Source organism: Bubalus kerabau, chromosome 1 (genome assembly GCF_029407905.1).
Source record: "Bubalus kerabau isolate K-KA32 ecotype Philippines breed swamp buffalo chromosome 1, PCC_UOA_SB_1v2, whole genome shotgun sequence".
NCBI lineage: Eukaryota > Metazoa > Chordata > Mammalia > Artiodactyla > Bovidae > Bubalus > Bubalus kerabau.
In genome coordinates this window covers 7,094,568-7,122,501 of record NC_073624.1, presented here as the reverse complement: position 1 = coordinate 7,122,501, position 27,934 = coordinate 7,094,568, and the positions used below count along the sequence as shown (strand labels likewise).

The window sequence follows — 27,934 nt, the reverse complement described above, 5'->3', positions numbered from 1 at the left end:
CTGAGGCCTGAGGATGGAGGGGGGCTGGGAGGGCACTGGCACGCTCCAAGGAAACCAGGATCTGGCTCTCTTCCTCTCCCACCAGACCTCCTCCTCACCCAAGCTCCCATGGGAGTGTCCAGCTGGCCACAGGGGCACGGCTGCAGCTCACACCTGGCTGCCAGGGTTTCTGCAGCCTCATCTCAGCATGGCCACAGATTCTAATTAGACCCCGAGAAGAAGGAAAGCGGCCGTCTTCACAGTCTCTCGCGGCCAGCCCAGAAACCCGCCCTCGGTCAGGCTCTCTCACTCAAGACTTCATGGTGTAATTCCTGGATGTGCACCAGCTTTGTAACTTAGCTCCGCGTGATTTCACATAATAGTTCAAGTGTTCGTGGAGTGCTTACCTGGCGCCGTGCAAGCATTCACACTTTTATTATGAAATACGTGGAGCACAAACAAGCGCAGGAGTAATACAATACACCTCAGGCACTTCACCTTTACCACCATGTCCCTCAACCCTCATGACGCCAGCAGGGTAAGCTGAACAATCTCCATCTAACACCTGGAGAAACTGAGGCTCCGCAGGTCCCGTAAGAATGGCAAGGCCAGGATGTGCAGTCAGACTAGGCTCATAGAGTTCAAGCTCCCACTGCCCAACTCTTTTTAAAATATTTATTTATTTGGCTGCACCGGGTCTTAGTTGAGGCATGAAGGATCTTTAGTTGTGACATGTGGGATATAGCCCCCTGACCAGGGGTTGAATCCAGGCCCTCGGCATTGGGAGCGCAGAGTCTTAGCCACGGGACCACCAGGGAAGTCCTTACCCACTCTGACTCTTAACTGTTTGGAGTCAGTTTCCTCATCTACAAAATCAAAGTGGTGGATGAGTTCAGTGATGTTCAAACTTTTAGCCATGGACCCTTTGTTCAAACGAAGTCTTGAGAGGAAAGACGTCAGATGGATGAAGACTTGGGGCTCTGCTGGGGTGGGCATGAGAGGGGTGGGGGGCCAGAATCCGACCAGCTGGACTGTTCCTGCCGCCCCCCCGGCACTTCCTGTTGGAACACGAGGACTTTGGGCCGTGAGGGAACTGCCCGCTGACCCAGGCCTGCCAAGCCTTGGCACAGTCTCCAGCAACAGTGACTGTCGGCCTGGGCACCCAGCCGCAGGGGAGGGTGGCCAGGGGCTGGGGGCCTCACAGGTCCTCCAGGGAGGGGTTCTCGGAGCCCCTCATCAGGGACAGCAGGTTCAGGGCCGAGACGCCAGGCACGTGGCCCGCGCAGATCTGCAGCAGGCGGACCAGGCGCTGCGCCATGGCGGCACGGAAGTCTTCTATCTGCAGAGGAGGAGACGGGACCCCGGTGAGGCGGTGGCCAGAGGGGAGCTGGGGGCAGAGACATGGGGACAGCCATGGGCACCGCTGCCCCCAGGGCCACCCCCTGTCCACGCCACACCTCACCGAGCAGCTTCCAACCACCTCAGCTTATGGAAACCCTTCAGACACCCTCCAGGGATACCAGAGACGCTGACCCCTACTCCAGAAGAAACGAAGGCTCAGCAGGCGGGGCTGGCGGGGTCAGCGACACCATCCAGAGGCATGGTGGGCGATTGTCGAGCTGGGGTCTGAACCAGGGCTACTCCCAACCAATGCTGAGGTGGCACCCCCTGGGATGTCTCTGAGATGGACACGCCCAGGTTGGAAAGGAGGGGTGGGGAGAGTGGTCCTCACGGAGGACAGGAAGGTGCCATCAACAGGTGGTCCCTACACGGAAGGGCTAGTGGGCCCAGAGGAGCTGTGGGCTTAGGCAGAGGTAATCAGACTGTATGATGTGAGAGTTGGACTATAAGGAAAGCTGAGCACCGAAGAATTGATGCTTTTGAACTGTGGTGTTGGAGAAGACTCTTGCGAGTCCCTTGGACTGCAAGGAGATCCAATCAGTCCATCCTAAAGGAGATCAGTCCTGGGTGTTCATTGGAAGGACTGATGTTGAAGCTGAAACTCCAATACTTTGGCCACCTGATGCAGAGCTGACTCATTTGAAAAGACCCTGATGCTAGGAAAGACTCAGGGCAGGAGGAGAAGGGGACGACAGAGAATAAGAGGATGGCATCACTGACACAATGGACATGGGTTTGGGTAGACTCCGGGAGTTGGTGATGGACAGGGAGGCCTGGCGTGCTGCGGTTCATGGAGTCAGAAAGAGTTGGACGCGACTGAGCGACTGAACTGAACTGAATCAGACTGTGCGAAGGCCCCAGCTGGCATGGGCGAATGAGCTGCTCCAGAAAGGTAGAAGAATAAACGGTGATGCTCAGATGGCGTCCCCCGACCAATAAGTGGCCTCAGAGAACCTCCTCCTCCTCTTCCTGTTCCCTCTCTAACTGGGGAAAGGATGCCACCATCCGCCCAGTCACCCAAGCTAGAGCCGGGACATCCTAAAGCCCCCCTGCTCTTACTCTACCTTGTCACCTGTGAGTCCTGGGTTCCAAGTCCAGGGGCGACATCTCAGTCCTCACACACTGGCCTCGTTCTCAGCGGGGTCTCCTCTTAGTGGAGTCTGAGGCAGCTGCTGCCTCCCTGGCAGGCCATTTCTCCCTGGATCCCGGGACCCACCCGCCCCCAGCTTTTCCTCCCACCTCTCAGGTCGCTCCCTGCTCTGTGTAACACCTCACGACTGGGGCGGGGGTGGGGAGCAGGGGGCGGGGCTTCTCAGGCTGAAAACTCCAGAGTTGACTCTGACTCTTCTTCCTCTCCTGTCTCACAGGCAGGCCATCCACACACCTGTAGCCCCACCCTGGAAACACCCAGCATCAGAGACCATCCCAACTCCCCCTTCCCTGGCCACCACAGAGCCCAGACCACTCTGAACTCAGTCCCCAGGCCCCTCTCCCTATTTCTGCCCTTGCCTCCCTTCAGTCTACTCTCCTCCAACAGCTGGAGGGGCCCCATTCAAAACCCAAGTCAGGCTGCGGCCCTCCCTGGCCCCATACCCCTCCACTGCGCCAGTCTAACTCAGAGTGAAAGCCACCATGCCTTTACTGCGACCCACAGAGCCCTGCTGTCTGGCCCAGTGTCAGTCCCCTGGCTCTGCTCCAGGTGCCCATGGCTCCCTGTGGACCCTGAACACGGCAGGCAGCGTCCAAACTCAGGGCCTCTGCACCTGCAGTTTCTCCAGCCTCGTGGGCTTTTCCACCAGGAGGCGCCTCCATCATGTCTTCACTTAAAGGTCAGATTTTTAGGGAGTCCCTTCACCCCCTATTTAAATCCTGTTGCTTTACCACCACCTGACATGTCACATCTCCGTGCCCTAACACATCACACATTCTACTTCCTTACTGTGTTTCCTCCACTAGAACAGGATTGGGAGTGTTAACACTGCTTTGTTCTATGCTGCCTCCCGAGAGCCTAGAACAACACTGGACAGGCTGTAGGTTATGTTAAGAAATATCTGTTAAAGAAACCCTCTGGGCTTTGCGGCCTTGGCCTCCGAACAGTCCCTCCAAATGGCTGCTGCTCTCACTCAGGCTCCACAGTCTGCTTCCTGCAGCCTTGTCCCCAGCCTCCTGCCTCTGGCTGGGCCTCCTCCAATCCACACACCTTACTCCAGAGACGTGACCCCCAGAGAGCTGAGCCCATTGTGACTGCCCCGATGCTGACGGGAAGGAATGGGTGGACTCACTGCCTGGCTTCCAAAGCCCTGCGGATCCTCCTGCCACAGCAGGTGTGACGTGCGGTCTATTTCCCTCCATTGAGGGGCAGGGCCAACGTCGGAGGCATCTGGTTCTCAGGGACTCGCACAGGGTCTAGTAACAGAGCTGGAATATAACTGCCCTGGGTGAATCATGCACCTCCCTAGGTGTGTTTCCTGTCCTGTAAAACGGGGCCAGTGTTTCTCGCCATGCAAAAGCCTCAAAACACAATGAGGCTCCAGCTCATGATGTGGGGGAAAGTGCCCCGGACAGGACCGCACAGGTACCAGGCACGCTGGCTGTCCAAACACTGGGTACATCGGATGAGAGGATGCCAGGCTTAGGTTCTCAGCCTGCCGGCTCCAGGCTGGAAATAGGAAGTCAGCCACAGACCTTTTCTTGGTGGTTCAGATGGTAAAGAATCTTCCTGCCAATGCAGGAGACCCAAGTTCAATCCCTGGGTTGGGAAGGTCCCCTGGAGTAAGGCATGGCAACCCACTCCAGTATTCTTGCCTGTAGAATTCCATGGACAGAGGAGCCTGGCGGACTACCATCCATGGGGTCGCAGAAGAGTCAGACACAACTGAGCGACTACCATTCTCAGGCTAGAGGGCAACACAGGACCTAGTACAGCCTGCCACCTCCTGGCCGCGCGCAGAACTGCACCACCACGCGCACGCCTGCTGTGGATTGCCATTCCCCTTGAGAGCTAAGGAAGGACGAGCGAGTTATCTGTGTGTGTGTTTGCGCAAGTGCGTGTGTGTTGAGGGGAGGGGCTGACTTGTTCAAAGCCATGCGGCCAGCCCGCTAAGCCAGGAAAGAGTCAGCGGCACACCAACCTGGCTCTTCTGCTGACTTACTAGCTGTGTGACTGCGAGCATGCTGCCTCTCCTGTTGTGAGCAAAGCCAGCAAGGATGGGCACCTCAGGGTGCCTCAGGTCCTACCTGTGAGGTCAGAGCCCTGGTCAAGTCGGGGTTCCTAAAACAGTGATCAGATGTGAAACACAGATCTGTGGCAGAGCAGTACGTGCATCTTAAGCAACACACTGAGTAAGAGGCCCTGCTGCTGCTAAGTCACTTTAGTCGTCTCCGACTCTGTGCGACCCCAGAGACGGCAGCCCACCAGGCTCCCCCATCCCTGGGATTCTCCAGGCAAGAACACTGGAATGGGTGGCCATTTCCTTCTCCAATGTATGAAAGTGAAAAGTGAAAGTGAAGTCGCTCAGTCATGTCCGACTCTTCGAGACCCCATGGACTGCAGTCCACCAGGCTCCTCCATCCATGGGATTTTCCAGGCAAGAGTACTGGAGTGGGGTGCCATTGCCTTAGGACAGGTCTAACAGCTTCTGCAGAATCACAGAAGCTCATGGGGTGCACCACGTCCCCACAGGACGCGCCAGCGCCTGCTGCGTCTGCTGCTAACAATCACAGGCTCTGCGAACACTACTGTCGCTCGCCTCCCATCTACATTCATAATGTAAATTCCTCCTAGAGGTTAGTGAAAACAGAAGTAATTTTTTTCCTGTCCAAAGCCACAACTCCCCTGAATTCTTCTCCCTTCAGAACAGAGGGGTCCATAGATCCTGAAATGCTTCTCCCTTCAGACCAGAGGGGTCCATAGACCCCGGCGTCAGCACTTCTGGTCTAGATGGTGATGACGGACCACACGCTGACTCAGCTCCTTCTGCACCACATCACTTGGCCTTTGGGGACAGGTGTAAGACTCAGAACAGAAACACAAATCTTTAAAATGAACCTCAAAACCAGTAAACATAACTTATATGGGGAAAGAATTGGAAAAAGAATGGATACATGTATACCTGAATCACTTTGCTGTACACTGAAACTAACACAACATTATAAATCAATATACTCCATTATAAAAAATAAACAAACAGAACCCTAAAGCAACTGAGCAGGTCTGGTGTGCAGGTGGGGCAGCCCAGGACCCGGGAGCCCTTAGCAGACCCCCAGAGGGAGCAGAATCAACTCTTGCCGAGAACCCTTTAGCAAAACGTCTTCAGGCTCCACACTACACACAGAGAGGCTGGAGAGCAAAACTCATTAGCAAAGCAGAAATCTGCTATACCACCCTCACAGCTAGGATTCAGCTTGTGAGAAACCCCAGGAGAAGCAAGTCAGGGCAGAACCAACATCACATGTATCGATTCAGCCATCCACCCAGCTATCCACCCAACCTCCACCCTTGCTGCCTGCTGGACCCCCTGCCCCACGCTGGGAGCAGACAAGGTCTGCGATCCAGGGAGGTAAGGGGAAACGGAGGGCATCCTGACTGCTGGTTAATGAGACAGACAGGATGCCTGGCCTCACAGCTCTTACACCCCAGCAGGAAAAGTGAGATATTAACAGGGACCCATAGACACACACACAAGACTTAGTCATGAGTACAGAGAAAAATGTCAAAGCATTGGCACCTGGTGTACAAACGGAACTCAAGATGTACATGGAGTGTCACCCTACTTTACAGGGGTGCACCCAAGGCTTACGGTGACCCACCTAGGGACAGTGAGTGGAAAAGCCAGGATTCCAACGAGGATCTGGCCTCCACACTAGGAGTCCCTTCGCTTGGGTACTCATGATCCTCCAGGAAGCACCCCACCATGCCCTCTGCGTTCTGACTGTGCCATCCCATGGCCCACGTGAGCAGGTCCTCACCTCTAGGTCACAGAAGAGCAGGGGGCTCTGGTAGGTGTGGGCCAGCTTCACCACGGTGTTCCGGTGGATGCTGCAGTGGCTGTCCCGCCCAGCTGCAAAGAAGCAGGCCGGTCACCTCCACCTCGTGGCTGTCACGGAGGAGGCACTGGGCCCAGGAGGTCATGCCCCTCTCTGGGCCATAGTTTCTACCTTCTTTTCAGGGCAGTCAAGATCATCAGATCAGAAAACAGGCTAAAGGGACTTGATAGAGTCGGAATAAACGCGTGAGTTTCCTTGTCTATGAAATGAGGAGCATAACAGCACCTACTCTGCTGAGTTACTAGAGAAAGCCCGTGAGCAAATACAGAGAAGTGGCCTGGCGTTCACTTCTCCACCAAAGCTTACTGAGAATAATGTGAGCCAGGCCCTTCGCGCCAGGAGCTCGCAGTGCAGCTGGGGGAGGCGGGCAGACACACATCAGCGTAGGCAGAAGGGTGAGGAGTCTGACAGAGGCCTGCATGGACACCCCGAGGGCCCAGACAGCAGGGCTGGTCAGGAAGGTGTCCCCCAGGGGGCAGAAAATGGGGGTCAGGCACATAAAAAAGAGGAAAAAGTATTTATGAGAAGCCACATGGTATAATCATTAAAGGCGTGGGCCCTGGAATATGACCAGCTAAGTATGAACTCTGCTCTACCATTGTCTAGCTATGGGGCCTTGGACGAGTTACCTAACCTCATGACCAGCTTCCTTCGCCATAAAAGAGAAACAACAGTACCTACCTCAATAGTACTTTTTGTGAAAATTAAGTAATACAGAAACAAAGCACTTCAAACAGAATCTGGTCTATAGTGAGTACTCAATATAGGTTAGCTATTTTTTTTTAAGTTTTTTTTTTTTTAATGTGGATCATTTTTAAAGTTTCTATTGAATTTGTTACAATATTGTTCCTGTCTTATGTTTTGGTTCTTTGGCCAGATGGCATGTGGGATCTTAGCTGCCTGACCAGGGATTGAAGCCTCACCCCCTGCACTGGAAGGCGAATTCTTACCCACTCGAGCACCAGGGAAGTCCCCGAGGTTAGCTACTATTATTTCCACTGTTAACATTACAGAGTCTCGGAGAACTATCTGAAGAAGAGTAACAGGAGATGAGCCACCAGGCACCCCAGGGCAATGATCTCGGCAGAATTAACCTGGCAGAACGATCAGCTCCGACTTGCTTTATGGAGACAGACAGCAGTCAGATTCCAAAGCCCACGGCCTCCCCATCACCCAGGCTGCCTCTGCACGGAGTCCACCACGGGCCCACCCACGGCAGCAGGCAGGGGAGGCACTCACCCCCCGTGGCGAGGAAGGCCACCTTCCCCAGGAAGAAGGCCGCGTCCAGGTGGCACAGGGACTCCTCCACGCTCTGCAGGCTGGGGCGGCCAGGCCAGGGCAAGAAAACAAGCAGAGGACATGTCTCACAACAGAGAAGGCAGAAGAAGCCCCCGCGCCTCTGATCCCAGAGAGGCCAGGGCATGAGACGAGGGCGACGGGAAACAGCCCTGGAGGACACTTTGTCCTTCTGTAGCTTTAAACGGCTTCTAATTACAAAGTGCGTCAAGTGTGTGAAACGATCGAATAGTAAATACTGGTGTACAAGTAAAAAGTAAAACTCCCTGTCTCTAGCACCACCTCTAGTTTTAACTCCCTAGAGATGACTGCCACAATAGTTTGGGGTGTGATTCTTCTGGAATTTTCTTCATATGCAAACCCAGACAGTGATATGTATAAGCAGCCAGTTGGGTCCAATTGGGTTCCATGTCTCTGTTACATTCTTTGGAATGACCACACCGTACCCCAAACTAACTGCTTGCCCTGTGGTGGACATTTAAATGGTCTCTACTTTTTCACCTTCACAAAGAACGCTGCATGAATATTGTTTCCTACGTCTCCTACTAAGCAGATGTTTCTGTAGAGCAGATGCTGGAAGTAGAAGGGCTGTCTTTTTTAAGTGTGTCTTTTAAAGTGAGGATAACTATTGCTGAATTGCTTTCCAGTAAAATGACACGACTTTAAGTCCTGTCAGTTGTGTGAAAACACTCTTCTCCTCTAAACAAGGGCACCTTGACCTTCTGGGTTGAGGCTTTCACTCACTGCTGTCCAGGGAGTGATGAAAGACTGTTGTCTTCCAGGCCAAAAGCCATCTCAGTCAGGCTTCATGAATGAACAAGGCCTGAGACCAACACCCCTATGGCGTAGACGGTTCTCCGGTGTCCCTTCTGGTGAACAGAGAGGCCTCACCCAAACAGCAGCAGACCTGTGAGCCAGGGAGCCCACAGCAGGCCTCAGCCCTTTCTTGCCCCACCTGGGCCTAAGTCCCTGCTGACTGGTTCCCAGCGGTCAGGTCGTGCGGTCTGGACCCAATCCTTGTGTCTGCTGTCTCCATGCCCCCCGGTTCTCAGGCGTTTCTCCCACAGCCTTCCCTTATCCCCCACCACAGGACTAGGTGTCTGCCCTGGTTTCTGTGCTGGACCCTGTGTCCTTAGCCAGCTGTCTCCAGGAAGGAGGGGAGACCTTCCACCTGTATTCCCTAGATTGGCTGCAGTCCTGACCCCAGGGCTGCCAGCACCATGGGGAGGCCAGGCCAGGCCACAGGCATGAACATCACCCACGCCGCCACTGCCCCAGCCCCAGAGTGGACTGGGCTCTGACCCCACCCAGGCCTGGACGGTCCTCCACACACGCTGTGCTCCTGCCTTTACACCAGCCCTCCACCTGGGACATCCGCTCATGGTCACCCTTGCCTGGCTAACGCCGCCTCACCTCTCAGGTGGTTTTTAACTGACTGATTGCCGTGTGTGGCTTCTGCGCTCTTAGTTCCCCGACCAGGGACTGAACCCAGGCCCCCACAGTGAAAGCACTGAGTCTTAACCACTGAACCGACAGGGAATCCCCTCCGGTGTCTATGTAGATGGCACCTCCGCCAGGAAGTCCAGCTTGACCTAAGTCCTCGGAGGCAGAGGTCTTGTCCAGGCTCTCACAGTCCCAGGCTTCCCCCTTTGACAGTACACTTCACAGGTACTGTAACTGTCTGTTCAAAAGTCTAGATTCTCCCCTAACAGACCTTGTTCTCAAGGTCCGTCTCACTCACATCTGTGCTGCTCTCAGGGAGGCAGAGTGGCCCCAGAGAGCATTAGACAAATGACAGGTGACACGGCTGGCATTTGTCAGCGTCTTCTAAACATCTTGCGTTGGCGCTGGCTCCTCCCTCCTCACCCTCTAGGTTGCCCCCAGACAGCCTCTCCCATTCTCCTCTCCTTCCCTTGACAAGTGAGGCCACCGTCCCAGCACAGCCCTAAGGCGCCTCTGAGCACTGACAGCCCCATCCCCTGGCTCTCACCTGAGTTTGCTGTGCAGGTTGACCACGAACACAATCAAGTCAATTCGGGGCCGATTCACGCTGCACGGCAGAGGGAGGGACCTTGCTAAGTGGCTGAAAAACAAGAGATTGCAGGACTCAAGATACATGTACCCACATCACAATGACCATTCACACGCTACCCTTTGTAGGGGAAGAGGCTGTAAAAAGCTCCTCCCCTATTCACCTGAAGCTTCTGTGTGTGTTTTAAAAATATTTATTTATTTGGCTGTGCCAAGTCTTAGTTGTGGCACACAGAATCTTCGATCTTTGTTGCTGTATGTGGGATCCTTGTTGCTGTATGTGGGATCTTTGTTGCTGTATGTGGGATCTTTGCAGCCTACAGGAATTTTTTTTTTCTTAGTTGTGGCTTGTGGGACCTCATCCCCGACCAGGGATCAAACCCGATCCCCCTGCATTAGGAGCATGGAGCCTTAGCCACTGCACCACCAGGGAAGCCCCCACAGGAAGCTTTTGTGGGCAAGACTCCTCAAGTGAGCACAGAAGCAGGGCAGAGCTGTTCTTATTCAGATTACCCCTGCTTTACTCTCCCTGCCAGAAAGTTTAGTAACTGCTTTGGCAAGAGGGGGTTTGGGATATAAGATGGCATCTAGCCATCTATCCTGAATGCTGGGAGGGAGGCCAGGCTCAGAAGGGGAGGAGAAGGTGTTAGACTATGAAGTTTAGGTGTTAAGACTGAAGCCCTTTGGAGTGAGATAGAAGTAGGTTTAAATCCCAGTCTGTCAACTATCAGCTGTGTGACATTGGGAAGTCACCCTCAACATTCTTGTAAGTATTTGGTCTCAGATTGTCAAATACCCACCTGAAGCATTTTTTTTTTTTTTTTTGAATCCTCTATTTCTGCCCATTTCCATTTATTCCTATTACTCATCTGCCCCTACCCCTCAGCTTCTAATTCAAGAATACCAAAAAGTTTACAAAATATAACAAAAGTTAAAACACACACACACACACTCCTAAAAGTTAAGTTACCTAAAAATTACTACTATTAGTGTTAGAACATTTTTCTAACTATCTTTCCATGTACAAATGTATACACATTCAGACACTAGAATATAGTAGATGGAATCTAGAAACAGAGTAATAGGATTTCTTTTTTTGGTAATGATTTCCATCTTGCTCAAGGAAGGCAATTTGGTCCACATTTTCCTTTAACTCTGATGCCAATTATTTTTTTAATCTTTTCCTATTTCTGAGCTACGGGATTGAGTTTATCGGTGATTGTGTTTGGTGTTCTATAGCCTAAGAGCCTGGTAAGACAGGTAGGGCACAGATGGACCTATAAACAATCTTTATTTCGAGGGAAAGATGATGTTCTCGCTAGGAAAGGGCATTTCCAATTCCCATAAAGGAAATACCCTTTAGATTTGGATCATTCAACACAGACCCTTGGAGCTTGTCTTTCAATCAGGGAGAATGACACCCACATATACTCAGTCACTTGACTCTTGCCAGCAGCTGTTTCTACTCCCTATCAGTTAGAAAAATGAAAGCAAAATATACTTTAGTCACCTTTTCGCCAAATTTGGGGAGTATCTGAGTAACTGTTCTGGGCCAAGTACTGCTCAAGGCAGTGGGGCTTCTTCACCAGTCTGCAAAAGTGAAAGTCCCCGCCCTCAAGGGGCTAACCTCGGGGTGCCTCGGGGCGGCAGACTGGAAACAAACAAATATGTGAACAAGGAAATTTCTTCTTTTTTTTTTTTTTAAACAAGCTCTGGCCAGTTTTATTAAAGAAAAATTGTACATGGTTTACTTTTCACCAGTCTGTTCTGGCATGCTTCTAATAATATCAGAATCACCTGGATCAATGATAGCCAGTGTGCATACTCTCTAGAATTTTCCACATGCTGTGCCCAATTCAATATTATTGCCACTGTAGTGATGGACATCAGTTTTGGTCAACGTGGCATAATATGGAAATTTCTTTATAGTGACAAGTGCTAGAGGGAAACAGAAAAACTGGCGTGACAGAAGATGCTTTACACGGGGACAGATCACGCGTCAGGACTGAGACTCCGAGCGGTGGGTCAAAACTCGCCCCACCTGCGCCAGCCTCGCTGGCCTTCCGCACCACCCCTCCCCGCTCTCCCAGGCCAGCGATTGGACATCTCCAGCGCAGGCTACTTACACCTTCAGCTCCGAGGTGCAGTCCACCTTGAGCATCGAATCGGCCAGTTGCTGCAGAAGAGCATCCTCCGTGCCCACCAGCTGCCCAGAGAGAGAAGGCGGCCAATGGACCCCTGGATACAGCAGCCCCGCCGCTGGGCCCGGACGGCCGCGACCCCGGGATTCTGGCTGTAGCGCGCGACGCACTTTTTACCGAGGGGACTACGGCAGGCATTGGTGAGGGTCTGAGGTTTGCATCCGCTCCGGTTCCGCTCATTACCCGCCCCCCTCGTCCCCGAACCCTCCCTGGAACAGCCTGGTTTCTACCGGAGGCCTGACACGGATACAGGGGGAAAACCACAACCGCGTCTTAGACCGCCTGCATCCACCCTGCGCGCGGGCTCCCGGCCCAGCAGCTCCACCAATCAGAAACTCAGAAAGAGCACTTATTGGTGGAGACATCCCACGGCGTCAAGAGGGCAGCGAACTCTGATTGATTCAGAGAGAGGCTCTCCCGCCCGAGCAGCCCGGGCCAGAATCTGAGAGAGCCACAGAGGGCCTGGCCGCTGAAGCGCGGCCCAGGAGCAAAGGCGGGCGCGGGAATCGGGCCTGTTGACGCCTACCAAGATGGTGGCCGTGTTCAGGCCAGGCAGCTTGTCCAGCGGCCGTAACGCCGACATCCCCGGTGGCTGACGGAACTGCGGGTCGCAGGGTGCGCGCCGGGCATTCAAACAGCCCTCCGGCCCGGCCCTTGTGCGTAACCGCGGGTCACGTGACACCGTCTGGGCGGGGCTTCCTGTGGGGCGGGGCTGGGCAGGGCCTTCTTAAAGGAGACACTACCGCTGGGGGATAGCCGATTAACACGGAGAAGGCAGTGGCAACTTACTCCAGTACTCTTGCTTGGAAAATCCCATGGACGGAGGAGCCTGGTAGCCTGCAGTCCATGGGGTCTCGAAGAGTCGGACACTTACTGAGCGACTTCACTTTCACTTTTCACTTAAATGCATCGCAGAAGGAAATGGCAACCCACTCCAGTGTTCTTGCCTGGAGAACGGAGGAGCCTGGTGGGGACGGCGGGGCCTGGTGGGCTGCCGTCTATGGGGTCGCACAGAGTCGGACACGACTGAAGCGACTTAGCAGCAGCAGTCGATTAACAAACCATGTTGTGATAGTTTCAGGTGAGCAGAGAAGGGACTCAGCCATAGAAACACATGTATGCATTCCGCTCCACCCCCAAACCCTGCTCCCCTCCAGGCTGCCATATAACATTGAGCAGAGTTCCATGTGCTAGACAGTAGCTCCTTTCTAAGGGGAAGTTTTCCACGGCTGGCCCTAGGCACCAAAGGTGCTGCCTGCGAGATAGGACTTTTATTTCACTCCTGGGAGAAAGACAGTATTCAGTGATTTGTTTATTCATTTTTCCTTCACTCATGATCATTCCAGGTACTCTTGTTCAGTCACTCAGATCAGATCAGATCAGATCAGTCACTCAGTCGTGTCCGACTCTTTGCGACCCCATGAATCGCAGCACGCCAGGCCTCCCTGTCCATCACCAACTCCCGGAGTTCACTCAGACTCACGTCCATCGACTCAGTGATGCCATCCAGCCATCTCATCCTCTGTCTTCCCCTTCTCCTCCTGCCCCCAATCCCTCCCAGCATCAGAGTCTTTTCCAATGAGTCAACTCTTCGCATGAGGTGGCCAAAGTACTGGAGTTTCAGCTTCAGCATCATTCCTTCCAAAGAAATCCCAGGGCTGATCTCCTTCAGAATGGACTGGTTGGATCTCCTTGCAGTCCAAGGGACTCTCAAGAGTCTTCTCCAACACCACAGTTCAAAAGCATCAATTCTTCGGCGCTCAGCCTTCTTCACAGTCCAACTCTCACATCCATACCTGACCACTGGAAAAACCATAGCCTTGACTAGACGAACCTTTGTTGGCAAAGTAATGTCTCTGGTTTTGAATATGCTATCTAGGTTGGTCATAACTTTCCTTCCAAGGAGAAAGCCTCTTTTAATTTCATGGCTGCAGTCACCATCTGCAGTGATTTTGGAGCCCAGAAAAATAAAGTCTGACACTGTTTCCACTGTTTCCCCATCTATTTGCCATGAAGTGGTGGGACCGGATGCCATGATCTTCATTTTCTGAATGTTGAGCTTTAAGCCAACTTTTTCACTCTCCACCCTCACTTTCATCAAGAGGCTTTTGAGTTCCTCTTCACTTTCTGCCATAAGGGTGGTGTCATCTGCATATCTGAGGTTATTGATACTTCTCCCGGCAATCTTGATTCCAGCTTGTGCTTCTTCCAGTCCAGCATTTCTCATGATGTACTCTGCATATAAGTTAAATAAGCAGGGTGACAATATACAGCCTTGACGTACTCCTTTTCCTATTTGGAACCAGTCTGTTGTTCCATGTCCAGTTCTAACTGTTGCTTCCTGACCTGCATACAAATTTCTCAAGAGGCAGATCAGGTGGTCTGGTATTCCCATCTCTTGAAGAATTTTCCACAGTTGATTGTGATCCACACAGTCAAAGGCTTTGGCATAGTCAATAAAGCAGAAATAGATGTTTTTCTGGAACTCTCTTGCTTTTTCCATGATCCAGCGGATGTTGGCAATTTGATCCCTGGTTCCTCTGCCTTTTCTAAAACCAGCTTGAACATCAGGAAGTTCACGGTTCACATATTGCTGAAGCCTGGCTTGGAGAATTTTGAGCATTACTTCACTAGCATGTGAGATGAGTACAATTGTGCAGTAGTTTGAGCATTCTTTGGCATTGCCTTTCTTTGGGATCGGAATAAAAACTGACCTTTTCCAGTCCTGTGGCCACTGCTGAGTTTTCCAAATTTGCTGGCATATTGAGTGCAGCACTTTCACAGCATCATCTTTCAGGATTTGGAATAGCTCAACTGGAATTCCATCACCTCCACTAGCTTTGTTTGTAGTGATGCTTTATAAGGCCCACTTGACTTCACGTTCCAGGATGTCTGGCTCTAGGTCAGTGATCATACCATCGTGATTATCTGGGTCTTGAAGATCTTTTTTGTACAGTTCTTCTGTGTATTCTTGCCATCTCTTCTTAATATCTTCTGCTTCTGTTAGGTCCATGCCATTTCTGTCCTTTATCGAGCCCATCTTTGCATGAAATATTCCTTTGGTATCTCTGATTTTCTTGAAGAGATCCCTAGTCTTTCCCATTCTGTTGTTTTCTTCTATTTCTTTGCACTCAGTCGTGTCCAACTCTATGAGACCCCATGGACTGCAGCACGCCAGGCCTCTCTGTCCATCACTAACTCCCGGAGTTTACTCAAACTCATGTTTGTTGTGTGATGCCATCCAATCATCTCATTCTCTGTCGTCCCCTTTTCCTCCCTCCTTCAATCTTTCCCAGCATCAGGCTCTTTTCAAATGAGTCAGTTCTTCACATCAGATGGCCAAAGTATTGGAGTTTCAGCTTCAGCATCAGTCCTTCAGGACTGTTCAGTTGCTAAATCATTTTTAATTCTTTGCGACCCCATAGACTGCAGCATGCCAGGCTTCCCTGTCCTTCACAGTCTCTTGGAGCTTGCTCAAACTCATGTCCATTGAGTTGGTAATGCCATCCAACCATCTCATCCTCTGCTGCCTCCTTCTCCTCTTGCCCTCAATCTTTCCCAGCATCAGGGTCTTTTCCTATGAGGCAGCTCTTCACATCAGGTGGCCAAAGTATTGGAGCTTCAGCTTCAGCTTTAGTCTTTCCAATGAATATTCATGGTTGATTTCCTTTAGGATTGACAGGTTGGATCTCCTTGCAGTCCAAGGGACTCTCAAGAGTCTTCTCCAACACCACAGTTCGAAAGCATTGATTCTTCGGCACGCAGCCTTTTTTATGGTTCCAACTCTAACATCCATATGTGACTACCAGAAAAACCATAACTTTGACTATACGGACCTTTCCTGACAAGTGATGTCTCTGCTTTTTAATACGCTAAATTTGTCTCCTCCAGCTCAGTTGACTCATTCCTTGCAGCTGCTCAGAACAAAATCTTGGGTCATTCTTGGCTCCTTTTCTCAGCACCTCACAGCCAATTTCTGGTTCTGTTCTTAAAATGCATCCAGAAGCTGACCATTTCTCACCACTTCCACCCCCCAATCAGGAGAAGACACTGGCATCTCTCATTGGGTCTACTGTAATAGACTTCTCACAGGCTCCCTGTGTCCACACTGATCTCCAGGGCTACTGGCTATTCTCATACAGCAATCAGAGTCTTCCTTTTAAAAGAAAAATCAGAGCAGGCCACTTCTCTGGTCAAAACCCACTGGTAGTCCCCCTCTCACTCAAGAGAACATTGCAAATGCTTTACATGATCTTTGAGGCTCTGTGTGTTCTGGCCCTTGACAGATTCCCCAGCCTCATCTTCTGCCTTTCTCTCTTTAACACCTGCTCCCGGGGGCTTCCCTGGTGGCTCAACTAGTAAAAAATCCACAATTTTTTGCACATTCTGCAATGTGGAAGACCTGGGTTCTATCCTTGGGTTGGGAAGATTGCCGGGGTCCAGTCCCAGCTGATCCAGGGTATTCGAAGGAGAGATGACGTAGGCGAGGGTCAGGAAACAACTGCTTAATTAAACGTTAATTAAGGATATAAAGAGCAATAGAATAAGGATAGCTCAGTAGGAAAATTCAGTGGAGAAAAGAGGCTGAGTAGCTTGGTTTACGCGGGGGACCAATAAAACTTCAAGACAAGAAGTTTGCACCACTTACGTAGGCCGCAGGCATCCTTCCGTTCTCCCGAAGGAGAGGAGACACTGAGGCCTCCCCGGTCGGATCTTAGAAGCCCAGGCATAATTAGTAAGCATGGTGGGTTCCGCGCTCCAGATGGAGACTCAACCAGAGTAAGAGAGAGAGAGACATGGGGAGACCAGTCTTTCGAGGAACTGATCCCAATTCTTTATTTTCCATGGTCTACTTTTATACACTGAGATGTTATGCAAAAGTCACGTGGGGTCAGCAGTCCTGACTTTTATCAAAGTCAGGTGCTTCATACAAATGTATACAGAGGTCTTAGGGGTGTTACGTCATCTTCTGGCCAGGGGGCCTGCTGACAATTTACGACCCTCTCCTTGTGACAGCGGTCAGTCAACCAGGACACTTGTTTCTCCAGGGGTGATTATTCTTAAAACAGACGCCACCCAAATAAAGTTACATTCCGATAGGGTGAGGGTATAGTGGGTTTTAGTTAAGGAAAGAATTTACTTAGCCTAAGGTCTAACGTGATTTATATCAAAGGTTAATACTTATTTCTTCTATATATTCATTAATGTGTGTAAGGGCAGGGGATATGGAGACTTAGCAACAAACATTGGCTCAACAAATGAAAAACCCTTCACCAATACAATTTCTAATCAGCCCACTATACTTATACTAATGGTTTTCTAACTTCTCTAAAGAACCTGTTTTTAGAAGGTTTAAAGCATCTCGTGCCTCTCATGGTTGGGAGGCTGTGAGCAATCACATGTGGCCGGACAAGCCTGTCAGGCAGGCTAGAGAACCTTCAGAGGAGTTTGTAGGTTAAAACACTCCTATCATGCCCAGGAATTATTATTAACTGGAGCTCTAAGTTAACTCCTTCTCCGAAAGAGGTGGTGGGGGACAGCCCCCCGTAAAGTCAGAGGTGTAGGGGAGAGCACAAAGTAGTAAAGTAGGCAGGCTCTGGTTATGGGGGTAGATGCTTGAGGATTTCCAGGGGGACTCCTGAGGCTCGATCCCGCCTTTGCGTATGTCAAGCCTCCTTCCTCATGACCTTTGCCATGGGCGGAGTGCCTCACGCCGGACCCCAACAGAAGATCCCATGGAGAAGGGAAAGGCTACCCACTCCTGTATAGTCTAGTCAAGGCTATGGTTTTTCCAGTGGTCAGGTATGGATGTGAGAGTTGGACTTTGAAGAAAGCTGAGCACCGAAGAATTGATGCTTTTGAACAGTGGTGTTGGAGAAGACTCTTGAGAGTCCCTTGGACTGCAAGGAGATCCAACCAGTCCATCCTAAAGGAGATCACTGCTGGGTGTTCATTGGAAGGATTGATGCTGAAGCTGAAAACTCCAATACTTTGGCCACCTCATGCGAAGAGTTGACTCATTGGAAAAGACCCTGATGTTGGGAAGGGTTGAAGGCAGGAGGAGAAGGGGACGACAGAGGATGAGATGGCTGGATGGCATCACCAACTCAATGGACATGAATTTGGGTGAACTCTGGGAGTTGGTGATGGACAGGGAGGCCTGGCGTGCTGCGATTCATGGGGTCCCAAAGAGTTGGACTGAGTGACTTTCACTTCATTCACCAGGACCTTTGCCCCTGTGGTTCTGGCTGAAATGCACTTCCAAATAGTCACTTGGCTTGTTTCCTCACTTTATTCATGTATCTGCATCAATATCGCTTGAGCAAAGGAGGCTTTCTGAATGACGTCATCTAAAATAGCGAGCGTGGGACTTCCCTGGTGGTCCAGTGACGAAGACTGGGCTCCCAAAGCAGGGGGCCTGGGTTTGATCTCTAGTCAGGGAACTAGAGCCTGCATGCTGAGACTAAAGATTCTGCGTGCCTCAATGAAGATCCTGTGTTTCGCAACAGAGACTGGACACAAATAAGTAGAAAATAATAATAAAATAAGGTAGCAAGCCCTGGGATTTCCCTGGTGGTCCAGTGGTTAAGACTCCAATGCAGGGGTCCTGGCTTCCATCCCTGCTTGGTTAACTAAGATCCCACATGCTGTTCAGCTCAGAAAGAAAAAAAAAAAAAAAAAAATATATATATATATATATATATATATATAGCAAGCCCTCCCATAATTCCTCTCTCCTCTTTTCTGCTCAGTTTTCTCAAAAGCACTTCACATTGCTTACAAATGTACAGCATCTGAGATTTTGCAAACTAATAAACTGTTTCTATTCATTACGGTTTAGCAAAAGTCTTTTCATGGATGCTGCAGGAGACATGGAACTCCTGGGTAACGGACAAAGGACATTATTATTACTCATGGAAAAAGCAGTCGCTGATACTTTATTTTTGTGTCATTTTTCCCCCATGTCCCCCAAGCCCTGCAAAGGACCCATTGTGTTTGTCTGTATACCTTGTGCTTGGCATTATGGGAGAGGAACACAGAAGTTAATACTGCTTTTATAGTGAGTGATAAGCATGCTTGTTCTTTTTCCAGAAGGAGATGTTACCTCATCCCTCAACACTGCTTGTTATAAACACAGCCCTGAGAAATGGCCTGGGTAGGCAGCTTTCAGGGCCTTGCTCTCTTGGCTTGCCCAGCAAGAACTTGCAGGGACTCAAAGCCCGTGGCAGACTGCTTCTCCTAACAGTTATATAGTTACCGGCTCATTGTCTCTCCAACTAAAGTATAAAATACAAAGAACAAGGATTTTGTCGGTTTCTACATCCAGCACTTTAGAAAGTGCTTGGTAGGGACTTCCCTGGTGGTCCAGTGGCTAAGACTCTATGTTCCCAGTGCAGGGGGCCCAAGTTGGATCCCTGGTCAGGGAGCCAGATCCCACATGCTGAAACTAAGGATCCTGCACTCCACAGTGAAGACTGAAAATCCTGTGTGCCACAACCAAGGCCTGCTGCAGCCAAGATCAATAAATAAATATTTTTAAAAGGAAAGCCTTTCTTATTCATATAATAAAAAATACTTTTTAAAATAAATAACTAAGAAGTACCTACAACTACAGAGTAGTTGCTCAATAAATATTTGTCGAATGAGGCCCTTAGAGAGTCAAGGAAAGGCTTTGGACCCTGGTCATCATGTTCCAGGGAGGGCTGAGCTGAGACCCATTCAGTCCCACCTGTGCGGAGTGCCTGCCTGGGCTGGGCCTGGTGCTGGGCTGACCCGGGCACAGAGGTGTCCTTCCTGTCTCTTGAGTTTTCAGGGTGGACAGGCAGATGACAGTGATGAAAGGCAGCACAGGGGCTGAGAGTCACGCTGGCAAGCTGCTGGAGCCCAGATGAAGGTGCGTGAAAGCCCCCCGGGGAGAGCCCCCTTACACTTTGCTGACTGTTGGCTGAGGCGTCAAGGCAAGTTGATGCTTGTCCCCCAGGTAGCACCATGGAAAATGGTGTGTAAGATCCATCCTGTGATGAAGGGTAGAGATTGGCAGGAAACCCAGATCCAGGCATGGAAGTTCTTGTATTAATATCATCAGAACCCAGAACTGGAAGGGCCATCAGAGACCCTCTGGGCCAGTGTGTTTTGAACTGACTTTTGTGGAACCCTAGGAAGACGCTGCCTCGGTGTGGGGGGAGGGCACTGTGAGGGGCAGGGGGAAGCTGAGTGGGTGGAATCGGGCAGCCTCTTCCCAGCATTTAGCAGAAGCAGCTCTGGCTTTACCTCTATTGCATGCTGAGCTTCCCACCAACTTTTGTGTGGGACCTCCCTGGTGACTCAGTGGTAAAGAATCTGCCTGCCAATGTAGCCGACAAGAGTTTGATCCCTGATCCGAGAAGATCCCACATGCTGCGAAGCAACTAAGCCCGTGTCCCACAACTATTGAAGTCCGTGTCTTAGAGCCCATGCTCCACAACAAGAAAAGCCACCCCAATAAGAAGTTTGAGCACCGCAACTAGAGAGTAAGCTGGTGCAGCTACCAAGACCCAGCACTGCCAAAAATAAATGGATAAATAAAAATTATAAAAAACTTTTGTGTGAATAAAGAATCACATGACTAAAACAATATCCAAGGGTCATGGATCACTTAAAAAAACAGATTTATTAAGGTGTCATTGACACGTAATAAGCTACACATATTTAATGTGCATGATTTGATAAGTTTTGACATAAAGATACACCCAGGAAGGCACCATCCCAATCATTTTATAATGAGCATATCCATTACCTCCAAAGTTTCTCTGTGCCCCTTTCTCATCCTCTGCCACCTCCTCTCTGCCCTCCCACTCTAAAATGTTGAACAGCACTTTGGCAGCTTCGCTCATCAGAGTCCAACATTGGAAATGCCCCAAACATCCTTCCGTGGTGAACAGATAAACAAGCTGTGGGGCGCTGATACAGGCAGCAGCATCAACAGAGTGAGCGTTGTGCTGAGCAACAGAAGTCAGACACAAAAGAGCATGGACTGTGAGATCCCATTTATGTGAAGTGCAAGTCCAGGAAAAACTGATCTTTGGTGATAGAAATCAGATCACTGAGTGCCTGTGGGAAGGTGGTGTTGATTGTCAAGAGGCAGGAGGGAACTGTCTGGGATGATGAAAACACCCTAGACATGATCTGGGAGCTGATTGCAAAAGTGTATACACAGGTAAAAATTCATCACTATATTTTACAGGCTTCAGCTGGGCTTCCCTGGTGGCTCAGATGGTAAAGAATCTGTGCAATGCAGGAGACCTGAGTTCGATCCCTGGGCCTGGAAGATCCCCTGGAGAAGGAAATGGTAACCCACTCCAGTATTCTTGCCTGGAGAATCCCATGGACAGAGGTTGCCTGGCAGGCTATAGTCCATTGGGTCGCAAAGAGTCAGACACGACTGAACAACTAACACTTTCATACCTTGTATCTTAATAAAACCCCTCTGGAGAACTTCCTTGTGGTACAGTGGATAAGAATCTGCCAGCCAATGCAGGAGACATGGGTTTGACCCCCAGTCCAGGAAGATTCCGCATGCTGGGAGTAATTAAGCTTGCTGCAAGTACTGAAGCCTGTGTGCCTAGGGCCTGTGCTCGGCAACAAGAGATGCCACCGCAATGAGAAGCCTGCACAGCAAGGAAGAGTAGCTCCTGCTTGCTGCAACAAAGACCAAGCAGAGCCAACATAATAATAATAAACATTAAAAATTAATTTAAAAAGTCTTTGTAAAGATGTGAAAGTCACTCAGTTGTGTCCGACTCTTTGCGACCCCATGGACTATCCAGTCCATGGAATTCTCCAGACCAGAATACTGGAGTGGGAGCCTCTCCCTTCTCCAGGGGATCTTCCCAACCCAGGGATCAAACCCAGGTCTCCCGCATTGTGGGCAGATTCTTTACCAGCTGAGCCACAAGGGAAGCCCAAGAATGCTGGAATGGGTAGCTCATCCCTTCTACAGCAGATCTTCCCGACCCAGGAATCGAAGTGGGGTCTCCTGTATTGCAGGCAGATTCTTTACCACCTGAGCTATCAGGGAAGTCTGAAAAGATGTCAACATCATTAAAAAAAAAAAGCCCTCTGGAAACTCAAACTCACTCCCCTTGGATATAGGGGAGAGGACCCTTGCAGGACTCCCAGGTGGTCTCAGAGCTGGCAGGCTGTGTGTGGAATGGGGTGGGGGACCCAGAGACCCAAAGCCACTTTACCCATGGCCATTCCCACCTGCCCGTCCTCAGTTTCTGGGAGTGGACTCCCCAGGGAGACAGCTCCTCGGAGCCTCTTCCCCGCCCCGTGGGCCTCCGGGGCTGCTCTCTCCTCCTGAGACAGTAACCACTGCTGTTCATGGAATGCTCACCAGGCACATGAAACTCTGCACACACTCTGTCTATAGCACAGGCGGGAGGACCCAGGCATGGGCACGGGACCCCCTCCCACCCCCGGCCCCTCTGGCTTTGTCACTGAGAAGGAGAGGGTAAGCCGCTGCACCTCTCTGGGCCGAACCTGTGTCATCCCCCAAATGGGCTTTAACACCCACCCAGCTGGAGGAGCAAATGAAGTGATGTGGGGGCAAGGCCTTGGCATGGCCGGGGGGGTTCAGTGCCTGAAAGCCATGACCACCTCAGGCTGCACCCCAGCCCGGGGGCTCTGCGGCTGGTGAGGAAGAACCCAGCCCCTGCGAGGGAGCCTGCAGCCCAGGCTAGGGCTCTGACCCTGGCATTGAGACTTTCTTGCCATGTGACCTTGGAGGACCAATAAATGAGTTAATATAAACAAAGCACTGAAGCAGTGCCTGGCATACGATAAATGCTACATTGGACCAATGTGTCCAGACTCTCAGTCTTGGTTCTTCCCTCTCTAGCACATGACCCTCATTGGCTCTATTTGCTATTGCTTTGGTGTTCTACCCCCATGCCAGGGACCCCAATCTCTCCATACCCTCAGACGACAAGCCTCCCAACCGTCCTAGTTATGATGGTTGGGGCTGCTTCCTCTTGGGGCCCAGCAGCCTGCTGGGTGACTCCTGTCCATCCCAAATTTATCCTGCCCTGCCTGTCATCTCTGCACCACGCGCACAGTGCGGGGGATCCAGAAGAGAAGGCTGGTTGCCAGGGCAACGGAGGATAAAGCCCTTGCTCTGCCAGGCTGCTGATTGGCTGAGGCGGGTCCCACCTCCTGCTATCCTGAGGGTTGGGGACAGAGGGAAGGGTCTCTGATGGGCGGGGAGAGGTACAGGCTGCCCAGCCCAGGACCGCCCCCAAGCCCAGGCAGAGCCCCTGGGCCTGAGAAACTGTCTCCCGTGGGGGGGCGTTGGCCTTGCCCCTTTCTCTGCTTCCCACACCCAGGGCGGCTGCAGATGGCAGCATCTCTGGGGACAGCAGCTACGACTGAGTCCACGGGCCGACACTGAGCTGCTTGGGCTGAGGCGGCACGCTCAGCCCAGAGCCCCCGGAACAGGCTTCTGCAGGGCTTGAGGTGGGTCTGCGGGCGCGGGGGTTGGGCTGCCAGGTGGAGAGGTGCCAGCGGCTTGAGAGGCAGAGAAAGGAGGTCTGCAACCCTTGCACTGTCCTGGATGGGACTTTCGCTGGAATGGGGGCTAGAAAATTCCTTATAGGTCATCTGGTAACCCCCATCCCTACCTCGTCATTGTGCAGGGACACGCTGAAGTTCAGAGAGAGTGAGGAGTGACCCAAGGTCACAGAGAAAGCCAGTGGAGGTTTTGCTTCAGCTGAGCCAGTCCTCTGAGACGCGAGGAGAAGGTCTGGGGTCCTTGGTTGCCCCAGAATGCCTGGGATTTTCTTCACAGGGCTGGAGAGGGTGGGAGGCCCAGACCACTGCTCCACGGGCCCACAGCACTGCGGCTGAAACGGCTCCTGCTCTGTCCAAGTCCCCCATCCTCATGTTTAAGCTCAAAGGAGCCTGGGGTCCTGGGTGGGCCAGGGGAGGGGTCATGAACCTCTCAGCCTTGGTCAGGCTAGTTTGGAGCAGCCTTCCTTCTTGTGGGTCCCCTTCTCCACCTCCCCCAAACCCAGGCCACACCAGCAATTCAGAACCCTCTCTTTGGCTCTCCAGAAAGGCAGATGGTTAGGAGGACAGGCTCTAGCCCCGACTCTGGGCCGTTAGCACACTCTTCATTTTATTCCCCGGTGAAGAGAATAGGGCACCTTGAGCCACTGCGGTTCGGAGCAGCCAGTGGGGACCCTGGAGGGCATGGGAGGGCTTCCAGGTGGATGCAGGATTGGGGAGCAGCACCTTTCCCTCCCCTGGGGTCACAGCCCTTCTTGGAGACCCACCCGGCAGTGGAGGGACAAGAGGGCTGAAGTCTGGAGCCCGAGGTCTGAGAACCTGGGGCCTCTCCTCAGCCAGCCCTGGAGGTCATTCTTCCCTCCCTAGAAGACAAGGTGGGCCTTCACTCATTTCATTCAGTTCAGGTGTCTTTCCCCATCAAACCTCAGGACGTCTCTGGGGGATTGAAGTCCAACTCCGTGACTCAGGGCAAGTTAGCGAGCTTCTCCAGGTCTCAGTTTCTTCATCTATAAAATGTGGACAACGATACTTACCCCAGAGACCTGCTGTAAGGTCTGTGACTCCATTCTGACCGTGGCCTCCCTGCCCAGCAGGCAGAGGTGGGGCTCCTCACCCTACCCCTTTCTCACACCTCAGGAGCCATCCGAAGGTGGATGAAATGGGTCCTGATTTGTCCCATGTCTGGAGAAGATAATCTTTGGTGTGGCTTTTGAAGTATGTATAGGAGTTTGCCAGATGAACATGAACACAAAGGACATTCCAGGAGAATGAAAGCACATGCAGAGATGGAGACTGCATAACATGCAGGCATACGCAGGTGACTGACAAGTGGTTCCCTCTGGTGGCGTGGCGTGCAGATGAGGCTGGCATGGTTGGCAGAGAGCAGGGGTGGGCCACTCTAAGGAGCTGGATACATGTAACACTTGTGAATCACCTTAAACCTGCCAGCTTCCATTTCCTGCTCCCCCTCTGGTGCCCTGGAAATAACATCAGCTAGTATTCATCGCCTGGAAAATCCCATGGATGGAGGAGCCTGGTGGGCTGCAGTCCATGGGGTCGCTGAGGGTCGGACACGACTGAACGACTTCACTTTCACTTTCCACTTTCATACATTGGAGAAGGAACTGGCAACCCACTCCAGTGTTCTTGCCTGGAGAATCCCAGGGACGGGGGAGTCTGGTGGGCTGCCGTCTATGGGGTCACACAGAGTCAGACACGACTGAAGCGACTTAGTAGCAGCAGCAGCAGTATTCATCGAGTGCTGATTCTGCACCAGGCAGCATGATGCTAAAGGAACTTTAGGCACTGTCTTGTTAAACATTCACAGAGACCTTAAGAAGTGGGTCCTACTTCTATGCCCATTTTACAGATAAGAAAACTGAGGCTCAGAGAATAAGAACAAAGTACTATGTAGCACTCAGTAAGCATCAGGCACTGGTTCTTAGCACTTTATATAAATTATCTCTTTTAATAGTCACAACAGCCCCATAATTTCCCATTTTTATGGACATGGAAATCAAGGTCCATCTTTGGGGGCTGCTGCCTGTGTCCACGCTCTTATAATTATGACATGGGGCATGGGCCTGAATTCGGGAGCCTGTGCAGACCTTGTTCATATCAACCAGGTCCCCTGGGGATGGGTGGCTGTTCACCACGCTTTCACCAGGCAACACCTGGCCAGGATGTGCGGGTGGCTGGGGACCCACTCATCTGTGAGGGGGCTGGCAAGTGGCAGCCTCTGCAGACACCCAGTCAGAGCCGGGAGAGGGGGCTCGGAGGAGGACCGCCCGAGTCGTCCTTTACTGAGAGCTCTGAGAGGTCAGTCACCTCACCCCGTCCCCTCAAGTCTCTGGTTGCTGTCCCCCCTTCTACCCGGGACAATGCTGAGGCCCGGACTGGTTAGGCAACCCCGGCTGGCCTGGGGCCACACGTTCTACTGAGGGACTGAGGCATAGTGGGCCCCCTGCTATAGGCTTCCTTGTAGAGGGGTGAGTAGGAGCTGGGTGGGGCCCTGGGTGTGCCTGCTCAGGGGCCGGGGTGCTGAGTCACTGCCCTTCACTCTCCGGGTGTCGGTCTGCCCACCTGCGAGGTGATGCTCTGGCCGCCTGGCTCCATGAGGACCGCGGGTGCCCACTCTGGGAGGGAAGGTGGGTGGGTCGGTGGGTGGGAGTATGGACAAGCCGCCCCTCTGCTGGTTCTCACCGACCGTGTCTCAGCAGCCAAGGCCGCCGCGATGCCGCACTTCCTGGACTGGTTCGTGCCTGTTTACCTGTTCATCTCTGTGCTCATCCTGGTGGGCTTCGGTGCCTGCATCTACTACTTCGAGCCCGGCTTGCAGGAGGCGCACAAGTGGCGCATGCAGCGCCCCCTGGTGGACCGCGACTTCCGCAAGACGCTGATGGTCCGAGACAACCTGGCTTTCGGGGGCCCCGAGGTCTGAGCTGTCCTGTGCTGGTGGCCGTGGGGGATGCCATCCGGCCTGGAGACCCTGGGGCAGAGGGAGGCCACCCCTGGTCCTCCGGGCGATCTCTCTGCAGCCTGGCTCCTGCCAGGAGGAGGTACTCCGGGAGGACCCCGGCTGTGCAGGGATGGGGCACCTGGAGTGCCTTGATATGTCGCTGCTGCTGATGGCCCTGGGTTTGCTCTCCAAGTCAAGCCGGCTCACCCCATGCCTGCCCTCCCCAGCTCCGCGGACACCATCCTGCTCCCCCCAGTGCCTTTGTGCTGCCCGGCGCTCCTGGTCCTCCACCCAGAGCCAGGCACTCTGCCTGTCCTGAGCCTCCAGGTCTCCCATGTCCCTTCTGGATCCTGGGTGATATTCAGCTCCCCACTCCAGCTGATGGTCTTGACTCTGCAGCTCCACGTGCCAGGCTTCAATGCTGCTGCAAGGAAAGGGCCCCCTTTGGAGGGAAGTCAGCTTAGGCCAGCCCAGCTCTACCACTCTGGACCCAAACTTAGTGTGGATGAGTGTGTGTGATGGGGTGTGCCAGGGGCAAGACCACAGAGGAAGGAGGTGTGTGTGTGTGTGTGATAGAGGGAGAGAAAGTTTGGGAAGAGTGAGCAGCCTTGGAGACGGCAGGGTGGTGGGAAGAAGCATGTATGTGTGAGAGGGATAGGGGGCCCCAGGCAGGGTGGGAAGTGGGGGATGGAGTGAGTTCCATGGGCATTATGGGGGCCACCAGCAGCAGTTCCCGCCCCCCTCCCTTGGCTGGACTCCCCCCTTTCTCTCCTTTCCCAAGACTGAGGCTGCCGGCAGGCACCCTGCCTTCTCTCCTGGTCCTGTGCTGTTCCCCCCAAGCCCACCCTGGAACCCCCTCCTATGTGGAGCATCACCCTTTCTTTTTGGACATCTATTGGCCACCTCCTCACTCCCCTCCTTTGGGGCTTCCACCTTAATTTATTGCAATAATAAAGACTCTATGACTATCTCAGCAGGACTGTCTCCTTTCCTAAAAGTAGGGTCATGTCTATCATCTCACCGGGTCCTCATAAAAAACATGATAGTTCAGGGACTTCCCTGGTGGTGCAGTGGATAAGAATCCTCCTGCCAATGCAGAGAACACGGGTTCAATCCCTGGTCCCAGAAGATCCCACATGCCATGGAGCAACTAAGCCCATGCACCACAAAGTCTGAGCCCACACTCTAGAGCCTGTGAGCCACAAATACTGAGCCTGAATTCTGCAATGACTGACACTTGCGTGCCCAGAGCCTGTGCCCTGAAACAAGAGAAGCCACCACAGTGAGGAGCCCAAGAACCACAACAAAGAGTAGCCCCCAATCGCGGCAACTAGAGAAAGCTCGTGCCCAGCAATGAAGACCCGGTGCAACCAGAAACAAACACAAACAAACAAAAAAAACCCATGATTGTTCAATATCCCCCATTTGGGGGATGGGAACTGAATCGCCAAAAGGAAAGAGCAGTTTCTCAGTGGGT

General features: G+C 52.1%; 2 protein-coding genes across 2 annotated transcripts; one reads left to right on the top strand and one right to left on the bottom strand.

The window, feature by feature from the left end:
* Positions 1 to 640: 640 nt before the first annotated feature.
* Positions 641 to 12,626, bottom strand: CENPM (centromere protein M). Its single transcript, XM_055566256.1, has 6 exons — positions 12,481 to 12,626; positions 11,880 to 11,959; positions 9,713 to 9,805; positions 7,666 to 7,745; positions 6,349 to 6,440; positions 641 to 1,318 (listed from the first exon to the last, which is right to left on the bottom strand). The coding sequence occupies exons 1-6, from the start codon at positions 12,535 to 12,537 to the stop codon at positions 1,178 to 1,180; spliced, it is 543 nt and encodes a 180-aa protein (XP_055422231.1). The 5' UTR covers positions 12,538 to 12,626; the 3' UTR covers positions 641 to 1,177.
* Positions 12,627 to 26,232: 13,606 nt separating this feature from the next.
* On the top strand, positions 26,233 to 26,439 carry SMIM45 (small integral membrane protein 45). The gene has a single exon (XM_055566033.1). The coding sequence runs from the start codon at positions 26,233 to 26,235 to the stop codon at positions 26,437 to 26,439; it is 207 nt and encodes a 68-aa protein (XP_055422008.1).
* Positions 26,440 to 27,934: the final 1,495 nt, after the last annotated feature.

Excerpts from the sequence above, each read along its gene's own strand:
- CENPM (XM_055566256.1), bottom strand. The coding sequence starts at position 12,537 with ATGTCGGCGTTACGGCCGCTGGACAAGCTGCCTGGCCTGAACACGGCC. Across the intron at positions 7,746-9,712 it reads AACCTGCACAGCAAACTCAG|CCTGCAGAGCGTGGAGGAGT; the intron begins GTGAGAGCCAGG and ends TGGCCGCCCCAG. Across the intron at positions 1,319-6,348 it reads TGCTCTTCTGTGACCTAGAG|ATAGAAGACTTCCGTGCCGC; the intron begins GTGAGGACCTGC and ends CCTCCTCTGCAG.
- SMIM45 (XM_055566033.1), top strand. The coding sequence starts at position 26,233 with ATGCCGCACTTCCTGGACTGGTTCGTGCCTGTTTACCTGTTCATCTCT.